Source organism: Alligator mississippiensis, chromosome 3, assembly GCF_030867095.1.
Source record: "Alligator mississippiensis isolate rAllMis1 chromosome 3, rAllMis1, whole genome shotgun sequence".
Taxonomy (NCBI): domain Eukaryota; kingdom Metazoa; phylum Chordata; order Crocodylia; family Alligatoridae; genus Alligator; species Alligator mississippiensis.
In genome coordinates, this window is record NC_081826.1 from 19,134,325 (window position 1) to 19,149,260 (window position 14,936).

Sequence of the window (14,936 nt, forward strand, 5' to 3'; positions counted from 1 at the left end):
GCTCATAAAATTTCAGATAAGAGTTGAGGGAAACATCTATATTTTTTTCACTTGAAGTATTGTTAACCAAGTTACAGCAACATGAAGAAAAATAACTGATCTTAAAGACACTTCATTCTTGAGAAAATGTTAAATTGAAAAGAAACCACCCTTTACTCCAGTTTACTTAATTTGACACTTTCAAGAGGGAAATGAAACAACTGAGATATTAAAAACTGTGTTAAGTGGTCAATACACATGCCTGGTAACTATTTCTCATATGAAAGAAATTAGAAGATGTTTATTAGGCTCACAGTGCGTCCTCAATACAGCGAAATGAAATCTTTAGGTGATTTAGCAAAAATCCCACCAGTTTCAGAAGCGATGTCAATTTTCACTAGCTGGTCCACCATGTGTTGCTGAATAGATTGGAACAATACTGAGACACACTAGTCTATAAGAAAGAGGACATTTCAAAAACTTTAAATATACAAAGGGATCTTCCTTTTCCCTGGATCTCTGTGAAGTTATTATATGGTGTGCTACTGACATGTACCAATGGGTTGCCATCAGTTGCTCGATCTTACATCAGCTTTCTTGTCATGCCTGAAAAACCCCATGAGTTGTAGTGCTCAACAAAAATGCTTGCCTGCAATGGAGTTCCCAGGAATTCTTCCTCTTTCCTTTTCAGTTTAGTCACAAATAAAAGGTATCAAAAGAAGCAAGCAATCACAGAAAGGACAATGAAAAACAATACTCTCTCTGGGCAAGATGGGCATCCCTCCATGCAGCAGTGAAAATGAAAACTGTAAATAAAAACAAATTTGCTAACCATACAGGTGCATAGATTTTTTCTTCATTGGCTTCCATTTCATTAGTAGAAACAAATAGCTAAACTGAATAACCATGATCCTGAAATTTTGTAGCCTTCATCATATGTGCTCCATTCCTTCCTTACTGTTCGTCATCTGTGTACATTCTACCCTGTCTAAAATTTACACCGTCAGATCTATGAGAAAGGAACGGCGTCTCTGTGACTTCTAAGATGTCAAGGAAAATTATACTGAATTGTGCAGAACAAGTTATTCTCTTGACTACTGTATGTACTTGAATCCAAGATGTTTTCAAATTTAAGATGAGTATTCAATAATTAGATTCTATACATGGAAAATTATAAATTTGTTATAATTTTCCAACATGTAGAATACAATTATGGGAGAGTAGCCTTACATTCATTCACCCAAAGCAGTGGCAAGGGCCTAAGGACCACACCCCCAACCCTTGCCTCCCCTGTCCCTTAACCCCCACCTGCCTGTGCCCCCCTGCCACTGGTCCCCTCTGCCACCTGCCCCCCATGTCACTTGCCCCCCCACATGCCCCTCCTTTTCCTCCAGCCCCATGTCCCCCATACCACTGACTGTACGTCCTGCCACCTACAGCCCCCACCTGGTTCCTGCCATGCCTGTGCCTGGTCCCTTGCTGCCTGCTCCCCCGTACCAACCTTCCCATGCCAAAGCTAACCGCACTTTATCATGCATCAGCAGATGCATGACACATAGAACCAAGGAGGTGATACTTCCCCTCTATGCAGCACTGGTCAGACCGCAGTTGGAGTATTGCATCCAGTTTTGGGCACCATGCTTCAAGAAAGCTGTTGATAGACTTGAGAGGGTCCAGAGGAGGGCCACTCGTATGGTAAGGAGGAGAGACTGAGGGACCTGGACCTCTTCAGCCTCCACAAGAGACGGCTGAGAGGTGATCTTGTGGCTGCCTACAAATTCATTAGGGGGACACAGCAAGGGATCAGAGATGCTTTGTTCGCCAGGGCACCTCTTGGGGTAACAAGTAACAATGGTTACAAACTGATAGAGAGCAGAGTTAGGCTAGATATCAGGAAAAACTTCTTCATGGTAAGGGTGGCCAAAATTTGGAATGGGCTTCCAAGGGAGGTGGTGCTCTCCCCTACCTTGGGGGTTTTTAAGAGAAGGCTGGATAGGCATTTGGCCGGGGTCATCTCTTTCTTGCCTAGGCAGGGGGTCGGACTTGATGATCTGTTGAGGTCCCTTCTGACCCTAGCATCTATGAATCTATGCCTGTGCCTGCCCCCCCTCAATGTCTGACCTCTTCCCCCTTGTTTCTCCATACCTCTTACCAGCACTGAAGCCACAGGTCACCAGCTGCCTGCCCAGGCTGGTACTTGAACCTAAAGTAAGGCTTTTTCTCCCCATGATGATAGGAAAAAACACCTCATCTTGGATTCAAGTAAATACAGTATTTAGAACATCAGAAAAAAGAAAATGTTTAGTATTGTCATCATAAAATATTTGCATTAACGTAATGCTTAAGAGCCCCAATTGATTCAAAAAACTTAAATGGGAACTGACGCAACTGATAATGTTTAAGGACAGAAATCACATTTTTCTTAGTGTTTTGCATGGGAAGATGGAGCGTCATATTTTGCAGCCTCCCAAAGTTTTCAGAAATTTAGAGGCAACCTCTGGCATCTATTTATATGTATATTACTCATCTGAAATTTATAAAACATTTCTGATGAGTCCAAACATGGTCACAAGACATGCGATTTTGAAATACTCCATGTTGCATAAATGGATTACTATATAGTCAAGAAATATGGGAACAGACTGAACTGAACTAAACAGGGGGAAGAACTACTCAAGCAAAAGGACAATGCTGGCAAAAGAACAAATGGGCAAACACAAGCCACGAATCAATTTAGGATGGAAATTAGAAAAGGGTTTCTAACTAATGCAGGAGTGACATTTTGGAATGGACTTCCAATAGGAGACTTGGGGGCAAAAACTCAACTAGTTACAAGTATGCAAACCGAATGTTGTGATGTGGTTTTCTACAGTAACAAGGGGCTTCACAACCTGGACGTTCCTTCCAGTTCTGTGTTCTATGTTTCTACTATTAGCAAAAATGTACTGAATACCACCAGTACTCTCAGCAGTCACCTAGGAGGGATGGCTCAAGCGAGGCATTCTTATTGTACATTTAAAGCTGACGTATTTGTTCCTTATATAAAAGACACACTCATTTCCCCTCCTCTTCAGATACATGTTCAATGCTGGTCTGACAGCTCTGAAGACTTGAGCTGGCCTGAAAATGAGATTTTTGTTCTGTGAAAAATTTCACAACAGAATGAAATCAAGTCCTTTCAAAATATATGTGGGTGGGTAGGGAGTAGAAGGGGTGGGAGGGAGAGTGCCCTATTCCAAAATAGCCATCATCTCAGTGATGGTGATAGTCACTCAGGATGCAAAAGACCCAGGTTCAAGTTGCAGCTGTGCTTGATACAGAGGTCTCTCACATCAGTGCTCTGTCACAGGGCTAGAGTCAGGCTCTCCCTGCATCTCCTTTGTTAGAGCTGGTCCCATTCATATGAATGATATATTAATTGGGAACTGATAGAGACTAGAGCCACAGACTGGTGGTTAGGCAGTTACCTAAAAGACCCAGGTTGCCTAAAAGACCCCCAGACTGAAACAGGAAGAACAGGAATTAGAATCGGATTCTCCTGTATTCCAAGAGACTCTTCAGGGCTTGGTCTCTTTCATTTTGATCTCAAATTCTATCCTAGACTGAAGATACCTTCCCAAAAAGTTTTGTTCAAACAAACACATTTCTGCAAAAAGTTCTGGTTTTGACAATGTTTAACTGAAAAATTCCCAAAGAGTTCTACTGGAGACTGAAGCTCTCTGTTAATCTATTGAGTATGGCTAACAACTCGAGCTTTTATCTAGTTTGTTCTGCCATTATACTTCATCAGTGACTTGGAGAGACAAGAGTTCATACTCTATAGTGAATACTGTCACTGACGTTTTGGCTAGGATTGGAAACCTGATCGCTAAATCCGATAATGCAATTTTTTTATATGGATGCCTGTTTCAAGCTCTTCCAGTGCCCATGTTACCATGGTATCTAAACATCTCACCGTCTTTAATGCGTCTGTCCTGACAACAACTCTGGGAAATAGGGTAAGTGATATTATCCCCATTTCACAGAATGGAAACTGAGACAAAAAGACACCAAGACCATGTCCAGACAAGTACAGCTGTGTGGTACGTGGTGACATCTGCGGCACCACATACAGCATGTTCCATTCTCCATGGAACACGTGCTCCACGTGTTCCATGCTACATGGGAGCAGCACGGAGGGGTTTTTTGACCCCTGGATATCCAGGGGTTGAAAAAAACCATGGAGGAAAAAACAGCGGAGTGGCACACATAGCAGCAGCATGTGCCACCTGAAGCCAAACTCCACTGCCAGCCAGACTGTGCAGCAGGATCGCTGCTGCTGCAGTCCCAGGAAGCCCCCAGGACCCAGGTAAGGCTGCTGGGGCCAGCCCAGTGCTGTCTCCCCTACCCCACCTGGCATAACTTGCCACTCGCCAGTACATGCATGGCACAAGCATTCCCTGGGGACAACTATCAAAGGCCAAGGTGTGCCACCACTAGTTGTCCCCAGAGAATCACACATGTCTGGACACGGTCCAAGTGTCTTGCTCAAGGGACCATAGGAAATTATGACAAGGAAGGAAATAACTCATCTCTCTCAAGTCCTAGGTTAGATCACTTATTCCTGGACCATTCTTCATTTCTTTGACATACAATATCTTGTCCATTAGAAATTTTATTAGGATTAAAAACTTGGCTCATATACCACTGAACTGTCAATAGTATACATAAAAGCACCCTGCTTTCAGATTTGGGCTTTCTGCTAAAAAAAATTACACTTTCTTGTTATAGGGGAAAAGACTGGAGCCTGTGTACATGAATTGCTCTGCTCCCAACATGGCTAGAAACAGAACTATAAGAAATATGCACAGGTCTGGAAATTAGCAACAACTAAAATGAAACCCTAGGAGGACCTAGGTTTATAAATGAGTTGCAGTGTGACTGACCAAGTAGCTTCACCCATCTGCTGCAAGTTTCTCATCTGTTACCTGGGAGATAGTAACACTAATGGACTCCGTACTTGGGTGCTTGATGATTAATTAGATGATGCTTGTCAAGCACTAAATACATTAGTATGTCATGTTGCTGCTTGTTTCCTTATCATATCAGAAGGAAATCAATTGACTTCAATTTCTCCTAGAATCACTGGTGGACTGTTTTATGAATTCAAAGGGAGTTTCTTCCATACTTGTATTTTACTATGAAAAAACTGGATTTAAAAGAACATTTTTAAAGGTTTACCTCCTGCCAAATGTATGGTTTTGAAATAAGCACATCATCCAGTGTTACTCCTTGGCAAACTTATTTGAACAGCTATGATTAAATTTAAAAATCAGTTTCTTTTGAGATGTCTCCTTATTTATTCTGGCCATGAATCCAACCAAGCAAACCACCAAGACCTGAAATAAACTCTGTTTTCCCAAAACTTCCAAAGCATGTTTTTTTTGGCTGTGAAGAGGTCAGGGAGGTTCACTACAAATGCAATCCTTTTGCCTTCCAGACTCCATCCCAACTCCTGTTTTGCTGTGAGGAAAGAATGCCAAAACTAATACTGCATCTCAAAACGATTTGTTACCTCGTCGACATCTTCATCTTTCCTCTTTGTGCCAAATGTACTCCTTAAATTACTTGGCAGTCTTAGCAATATTCTGTCATTCACTTATACCTTAATGGTTTCTACAAAACTACTAAAGAAGTTTTGTTTTCCTTGAGTGCATTTGTGTAGAAAGTAGTGACTACAATTCCAAAGTGCATGTTACCAGCTGCTATAAAACCTCTATGAAACTTGGCATCCTCTGAATATTAAATGTGAACCTAAACCTTACACAAAAAAATTAGGCACATGGGTCAGAAGGTACCTCCTGATGAGCTCTTCCAAGATCTCTTGAAAAAATAAACTAATAACCAAGTTTAAAAAGTGCCTTCATATTTATTTTCCTTTAAAGGCAAATTCTCCTACTTTAGAAGGAGTCTTTTGATTTATATGGGTATCAAAGGAAAGGCTCTACTGGTTTAACATTAAACAGTAATTGACTTTTAAACTTACAAGAAAAAAAATGCAAAGTACAGTTCCCACAGTATCCCCCTGGGGTTCAATGCTACAGGTACTATGATAATACTCCAGCAATGAATAATCCCTTTGATTTCAACAGAACTGCTCACATGCTTAACCTTAAGCACTTGCCAAAGTGTTTCATACTGAAACAGGCAGAGAGCTCAGGGCCTTGCAGAACTGAGACGCTTATGTACAGAAGAACTGGCCACTCCATTTATAGTTAAGTCTACCAAGCAGTTTCCTTGCTAAGCCAATTTGCAAGTATCTTGAATCCTTCTGACATTTCGAACAGACTTTCCATAATTCATCTGAATCCATAAGTATTCTTTTAAACATGTCAAAGATGGCCATTTTTTAGTTGGAGAGGGGTAAAAGAACTATACTTTTAATGTTATAAAAAACAAGGAATTGAAAATGTGTGGTTTAATTGTTCTCTAGCCTAAACAGGTTTGATTTGATCTCAGGTAAAATCCTCAAAACAGAACTTTGGGCAAACCTACACTGCTTGCATCCCCTGCCCAGGAGTGATGCCATAGAGCATGCCCTGCCCACTTTCTCTTGCTCTATACATACTAAATCCTGTACGTGTGAATCAGAAAGCCTAAAAACAATGCTCAGGGTATACTCAATGTTGCTCTAAGGCTTTGGAGATTGGGGCACATGGAATGGGAGCAAGAAGGCAGAGTATGCTCCAAGATGTTCTTCTTGGGTATGTCCTGGGGGTCGTGTAGACGTGGGACTTAGGAAACCAAATTACATTTGAAAATGGGACTTTGATATCTTTGAAAACTGCTTTTCATGCACATACAGTAAAGCTCTGCAATGATTTACACTAAATTCATGCAACATGTCGTTGTGAATGCCTGTGAACTGTTAACTGCAAGATGCAGAATAAGGGATTGAGGAAGAGCTCCTATACACACTGAAAGATATGCGGGAGGGATGCTCTATGAGGCACATTTACCACCTCTGACATGAAGGAGGACACATTGCACTTTTCTTATTAGGTCAGCTCCAAAGATTCACAGGAGAATTTCTTAATGTACCTACTACAATGGCTCTAGAGTTTTTAGAAACCCAACAGAGAGAAACTCCTTTTATTTCTTTCCCATCTCTTTCTTCTTGTTGTAATCCAAGGAATTTAATATCCAAAACTTTACAGACAGAAACACTTTGCATGGTTCAACTATCAGTAAGGAAGTAGAGTTAAAGATGTATGTACAACCTCAACACGTGCATGCATATGTACACATGCATTATGACAGTGTTCATTTCATGACTGTATATTAGCTCTGAAATAAAGTATCTAGGTTCTTGTATCATCTTAAGTACACATATGTAGTAGCTTGTACTTCTATGTACTACTCTGCATCTAACAGAAAAGTATTAAATATATATAATACATATGCATTAAAGTGCATTTTCACAGCGTACATACAGATTAAATATCAAAACATGCCTAAAAACAATGGTGAATGCTTACTAGGTCTTATTTGCAGCTACCTTGCATTTAACCACTTCATCTTCTGCAGTGTGTGCATGTGTGTATGTCATATTCTGATTTAACTGCAACAGGGTGGCATGTGAATGCAGGACTGCTGCTGAGCCATCCTGAATTCAGGTGTTAAATCCAGCATAAAGATGCAGTGTATTTACTGGTGACTCATGCTGACAGTTAGATTACTTTAACTCCAACAAGGATGTAAGTGGCATGAGATTGCTTCTTTGAGACAGAAAGGTAAGGACTGGGTCAGAGGAGGTCATGCCAGCAAATGTCAGGAGCAGCCAAGCCAGAGAAATCTTTGACTGAAGTTTACATTTTGATATAGTTATTTGAATTATCAATAAAACCAAATTCCAAGGTGCAAGTGAACTTGGGCTATACATATTATGTGTGTACACTGTTTGAAACAGGGTGAGAGTTCTTACTGTTTGTGCCTAAGAAAGGCAGTGCTGACAGTTTAAAAAATATATACAGAAAGCAGCTGCTGGTAAAATTATTAAAATAGAAAAATTATGGAAAACAATTTTAAAATGTATACCTGAGGTTATAGGTATAACCTATGCTGTATTACTGGAGTCATGTTTAGAGGATCATGTACTTGTAAAGGAAGAAAGTTAAAGAATGAACATACAACGTAACAACGAAACTCTGAATACTTACCTGGGTGACCATAAAGTCCTCGACATGGATAAAAACAAGTAGCACATAACAGAGCCCTACATGACATGAAGCCCACTGAAACTAATGGATGTCTTTCCAAAGACTTCACCAATTTTTGGATGAACCCCCAAACATCAGAAGAGCTGATATAACAACTCAGAACTTCCTGGCTCTTCACCCTGTTTTCACAACTTCTCTAGAACAGATTAGTTCTTCCTGTACTTTGGTATACTTTATATTTCTCTGCAGGTGATCAAAGTAATGTCTTCACATTTAATTATTTTAAATATGTGCTAGTCCAGCAATGTCTAGGTGTCTCTTTCAAGATCACAGGCCTACTGTGCTGCAAACACATAGACAGACATAGTCTCTGTGCTAAAGAGTTTATAATCTGAGCTCCTGTAGTTGTGATGGTCTAGGACAGGGATGAGCACGATATGGGCCACAAGCCTGATCTCATGCATTGAGCCATGTCATCTGGCCCGTAGGGTTCTCCATGTGTCTAGAAATTTGGCAGCAGAGGATCAGTGGCAGCATTAATTGCCATGGCTCCTTGAGTCATGACAATTAACACTACCACGACCTGTTCCGTCACCAAATTTCCAGATTCGTAGGGAGCCCCACAGATCAGATGAGCGGGATTGAGACCATGGGTGGGCCCCATCCCCCTGGATGAGGTGGGCACCACTGGTCTAAGAAATGTGCAAGAAGCAAGGTCATCTAATGATTTTCATTCAACCTTTTGGATTATGCTAAATGTGGTGGATCCCCCACAGAAAACAATGTGCATGTTGACTACAAACTGACAACTGCTCATTAATCTACATACAGAGCACAGCTGCCTGTTCAGCATCAACAGGCACATCCCACTGATGCTTCTGCAATGCACAATCACAGCAAAAATCCAAAGGCCAATGTAACAGGCATCAACTTGACTTTCGACAGCTACAATAATAAAATACTCCCCTCAAAAAAAAAAGTAATTCTTATTGTTTTTGATTAACTTGGGGAACTTCCAGTCCTGCTGCTTAAGCTGGTACCATGGCCTAAGCCAGGGGTTCCCAAACTGTGATACACATACCGTGGGGGGTACGCAAGACACTTTGGGGGATACGCAGGAGAAACTGTGTAATGGAGGATTCAATTTTCATTATAATAATTAGGTTTTAAGGGGTTAAAATATAAAACATATGCTGGTAGGGATACACAGGCAGCTGGTAAATCTGGAAGGAGGTATGCAATATGAAAAAGTTTGGGAACCTCTGGGCTAAGCCAAACATATATTTAAGATAAATGCCCCTTCCATAAGCAATTTTAGGGTGGAAAATAAATGCAGTGTCAGTTATCATGGTTTTAGCTTTTGAGTTACAAACACCTGGGAATTAGGAATTACAACATAATGGTGCAGCAGCAATAATGTTATGATTACGTTGGGAGTGAAAATGACCCTATTTTGTGGTCTGCACCTTGCTATATTTATTCTTGGAGTAGTACCTAGAGCAATTTTCAGCTGAAAAACCAGTGCTAGTTCTGATGTCCAGCACCTTGCCAACTGTAAGGCCAGGACGCAAGCGCACTCAGCTCTACTCCTGGCAAATCGCGAGGTATCGGGCTTAAAATTCACCTTAACAAGGTTTCATCAAGGCCTGGAAATTCACCTGCCCTCTCAAGCCATAACTCGTAAGGGACTGATCCAAAGCCCATTGAAATGAAAGGAAGAATCTTTCTACTGATTTCAATCAGCTTTTGGATTTGTCTCCAGAATAGTAAGAGTCAAAAAACAGCATTTTACACCACATGAAAACACCCAGAATCTCCAGCTTCCAACAGCATAAATCATTAATCTGTGACTCTTGTAGTTCCTGAGATACCAGTTTATGTTGAAATCAAAATGGACAGGGGTGGGAGGGGAGGGGAGGAAACAGGGGTCAAGGGATGTAAAACGAAATGATGTGACTTTAAAGTTTAATCATAATTTGACTGGGTAAGGACCTGACATATGATTTTAGGACTTGTGAGTTTTCCCGAAGCCAGTTATCAAAAGATTTTTCTTTAAAATAGCTTTTATGTTGAGCGTGCAGTAAAAAGTATATTTTGTTGTCTCATACCAATAAACACCAGAACTGCCAACTCACAAGCTTCTTTAGCAGCGCAAGCACAATAACTTAAAATTTTACCGCTTCGTGATTCAACATGAAGTAAGTGAGATAGATTTTAATATGCTGCGGCGTTACATGGCGTGTGCAGAAGCTGTAAACCTGAGAACACATGCAGTAAGCATTTTCCAACAATATAGTTCTATGATAAAAGCAAAGGTCTCTTTAGGGTTGCAACACATCCTAAGTTGTGAAACAGGAGCAATTTGTTAAAGTGACAAATGAAAACAGCTTACCTAATCCTTTCAGAAGATCCTATCAACTAAGAGAAAACAGCCTCATTTAAAACAAAAAGCCCACCTTGGAATAAAAAGGATGTGAAGCAAGCCTTTCATTTCATAGGTACGCAAATAACACAAGCATTGCAAGAAATCTAACTGCATAAATGATAAATTATTTTAAATGAGTCTTATAAGAAGGGCATATATGAAAGTTTGAACTGTGTTTGGCTGCTTTGTATTTAAAACAATTTATTCATCTACTGAAATGCCATGTATATGTAGAGCCATTTTCTATCTCCTCATAACCATAATTTTTAAAAGACGACTTACCCTGTTTTCTCATGTCTTTAAGTTGCTCCTTAAAATGTTTATATTTTTCATGTCTCTGCAGGTCGGAGTCACTGTTTCTGCTCTCCAATGCAGTAAATTTTTCTTTTACTAGCTCTTTTAGATCTGGTACAATTTCTGGAATGTCTTGCTTTATCTGAAAGGAAAAAATGAAATCGTCTTATTCATCATCAAATTTGTCAATAGAAAGCAAGGAGAGACAGGTGCAAAAATGCAAACTTAATCAGAGCTTCTCTTGTCTTCAGCTTGACTGATAGCTCATATATTCTGGACCCATAACTTTTAGATAATTATTTATTTACAGGACAGTCACTATTACAATTCTAGACAATTCTTGCACAGTGACCTTTAGTGTGTTGCTCTACATGCAGTATTCCCTATACTCAGTACAGGGAATACTCTAAATCACATAATCAGATTTTACCAACATGAAAAGTAAATATCAAGAGTTTAATAGCACCCAGTATGGCAATGAAAGTGTTGGCCTCTTAAGCTATCTGAATTATACCAAATAATAAGGTCTGGTCTGCACTGCAAAGCTTTGCCAGCATAGCTATGTCAGTTAAGGGTATGAACTTTTCACACACCCCTAGCCAACAGAGCAATGCTGGCAAAAACACTCATGTGGATGCAGCTCTGTCAACAGAAGAGGGCTTCTGCCTGCTTGGCTTGTGTCATTTGGGGAAACAGTTTAGCTGTGCTGGCAGAAAAAAGCCTTTTGCAAGCATATGCTGTGTCTCCACTAGCGGGCTCTGCTGACATGGCTATATTGGCACAATTTCAGCATCAGGGGCTGAAATTTCATAAACATTTTCAAAAAATAGTCCCTCATCCCTTATTTTGATCTAGCTTTACTAGACAGCTAGTAACCTATACACAGTACCCAAATGGCATGTGAGCAGGCAATGCCACCCAGATAGCTACTCTAGAAGGAAACAAGCTTGTATTTATTTTGCATAGTGCCAGGACAGCAATATGCTTTCCAGGCTGGGTTGGTAAAGAGACACAATCCTTGACTTAAAAGTACTTGCAAATGTGTTAACTGCAAGTGAAAGGCTTTGTGGAATAAAAAGAAATAATGGAAGCTGAAAACCAAGGATACTCAACACTGTTCCAAGAATATAACAAGGATTTTGAAAACAGAGAGATTTTTTTTCCCTTTAATTTTTAAAACTGATCCAGGTTGTGCAGAACTATACCTATGAAGGGGCTCCCAAAAGAACCCTCTGCCAGAGTCCTTGGCTCTGAGATATTTCTAAAAAGCCTCATTGTAGCAGGAATAGAAAGAACAAAGAAAGTACTATTGAGTGGAAAAATTGAGCAGTTAAAAGCCACATTAAATGTAAAACTTTCCAGAAATGTGGAGGACAATTAAAGAAGGTCATGTTGTTTTCTAGGAGAAGGCCTCCTGCCGTCTTCCTTTTCTGCAAGCAGTGGGTGCCAGCACAAAGGAAGATAGCAGGAGGTTGCCATATCTCTGACTAGCTGTTTCTGAAGCACTTGATGTTTTTAATACTTGTCAGTTTAGTCAGGCAGAGGAGGCTATGAAACTTTATTACAGAAAAGTGAGGAGTACTGCATTCCAAATCAAAATGAAACATATGTTTTTAAACAGACCATACAAAAAAGGAGAAGATACATAAACATCTGTGACTGATCTAAGGCTGAAAAGGCACGCTTGAAATTCTGGGGGTCAGCTAGGACCATAATAATGTCCCCTGTCATGACTGGGATCTGGGACAAACACTTAAAGACAGACTCTTGAAAGGCCCAAAATTAACCCTCAACAGTGCAGTTAGAAAGAAAAGAATGTCATCAAGCCCAAGCAGAATCTGGAGGATGGATAATGTGGATTCTGCATTAGACAGACCTGCAGCAGACTAGCACACCAACCTCAAAATCAGTTCATGGAGTACATGAAGCTGCATGTGTTGTGGCAAAACTCAACAAATCAGAGCAATGTCCACTCATTAAGAAAAAAAAAGACTCAAGATCTGCAATGGTTTCATTGCTTTGCAAGAATCTGCACGTGGCAGCAGAGTGTGTTGGCCACACCATAAGATCAGAGGAATTTGTCATAGGAGCACAGACAACATGACTACAGAAGGTAAATGGACCGTTAACCAGAAAGCAAATGTAAGATTTATTAACTTATGGTTGAACACAGATGTACACGCCAATTGGTGCCAGAAGCAGTAAAGGAAAAGCCAGGGGCAACACAGTGTACATGGTGAAACTTAGGATGTTATCCTCACTACAGATGTATGTGAATTAATAGCAAAAGGAAATAAGAAAAGAATGTGATTTGTAAAAACACCAGGAGGAAAAATTCTCATTACTGGATTAAAGGCATGACAAACTTTGGTTTTAGAGACTGCTTCTGTTTGAGGAGTATAGGACCAAAACACTTGACAAAGAGTTTGAGAAAGTCCTCCAGGGAAAATGAAAGCTTTAAGAGAGCCTACTGTCCTCTAACTCCTAGGAAAGCTCCACTGTGGCAGGCACTCTACGATGCAAGAGGGGTTAAGCGCCTTGTTTTGGGAATCTTAGGATCAATGTAAGTAGCAATAGAGTAGGTACTTTCACTGACCATTGTAATGGAGAGGGGAAGAAAGAAATCTATTTTTGAGCAGATATAAGAAAATCTAAAAAAAAATAGGTTAAAAGGCAACATTTCCTGTTATCTACAGTGGGAGAAATTCCGGGAGAGGTGGCTAAAGCCAAATATCCTTCTACACTTTTGATGCATCAATGATCTGACAAGTGCCCTTAGAAAAAACAAGCACATATCTATGCACTTTCAAGAACCTTCTTGAGAGACGGTAAGTTTTGGTCTACACCCAAGACCTTCCACAGGACGATGCAACACATTTCTGATGGTGTACAGCATAATAAGGTCTACAATGATTATGCTTTGATCTGGGAGTAATAATAAAAAAAAAAAAGAGAGAGAGAGAGAGAAGAACATGGCCAGAGACTGTGAGTAGGCTTTGGAAAAAGACAGAGCTCCTGCACTAAAACTAAGCAAACAAAAAAGTAAATTCCATGTAATGGAAAAAAACACATCTGAGAGAAAAAGGCAACACAGCAAGGTGGGCAGCTTGATCATGGTAAAGTTCAGGCCATTACCAATATACATGCCCACCAGAAATGAAAGAAGTATAATCTAGGTGTCCAAACCTGCAATCTAAACGCATTCCAGTAAAAAAGTGTCTAGTAGATACAAGATGCAAATTTAATAAAATGTTTCTGTGAAAGTGTCAAAGAGAATCCAATACTGCCATACAGTACCTCAGTAAGTGCAAAAATAAAGTGTATGTGTATATCACCATATAGGGTAGCAGCATGGACTGTTATATCCCCATGTTTAACACTGGAGTCCAGTGGCTTATGCTTTTAAAACCTGAACATTTACATGCAGCGCTGGTTTTAGTCAAGTGATGTAAAAAAATTCAGTTAGTGAACTGACCATAAATCATTTACTGTCATTCCCAAAAGGGCTTAAGCAAAAAACACCCTCCCTGAGAACACGGTGATTTTTTTTTTTTGTCCAAATAAAAAAAATAAGATTTACAAACTGAAACCAACCATAGATAAGATTTGGTTAAAGATGCATTCTTTGGCATATTTGACATAAATGTGTCAATGGAGAGTCCAGAGTTAGGTTAAATACATTTCAACCAGATTAAAAAACAAACCAACCCTATTCAGTTTTAAAGAGAACATATATGACCGCCAGAGCTACTGTTGAGGATGACATCCTGCAGAAAATAATTAAGATAATCATCACAGGATGGCTGGAACAACATCTTGCCAACCTGTATCAATTTGAAAACCAACTCTTAGTAGTAGATGGTTTTGCTTGAAGGCAATAGAAAGGGAGAAAGTGAGATGGGGCGCATTGCTTTTAAATGTTGCAGTGGATGGGTAGGCTGGGGGGTTGTTTTGTTATACCTTTTGAACATTTTATTCTCTTCTTTGCTTTGTCTTTCATTGTCAACTTTTCTGAGCCTTTTTGAGAAAAGTAGCATATA

The 14,936-nt window shown here is 40.0% G+C and overlaps 1 protein-coding gene across 3 annotated transcripts in view; it reads right to left on the bottom strand.

Annotated features, from left to right (window-relative positions):
* Positions 1 to 14,936, bottom strand: part of NSMCE2 (NSE2 (MMS21) homolog, SMC5-SMC6 complex SUMO ligase) — a 210,566-nt gene that overhangs the window by 92,023 nt on the left and 103,607 nt on the right. For all 3 annotated transcript variants that reach the window (XM_014611485.3, XM_014611486.3, XM_019481759.2), the window contains one exon: positions 10,885 to 11,038. In XM_014611485.3, the coding sequence (XP_014466971.1) occupies positions 10,885 to 11,038 (154 nt within the window). The remainder of the gene's footprint in view (positions 1 to 10,884; positions 11,039 to 14,936) is intronic.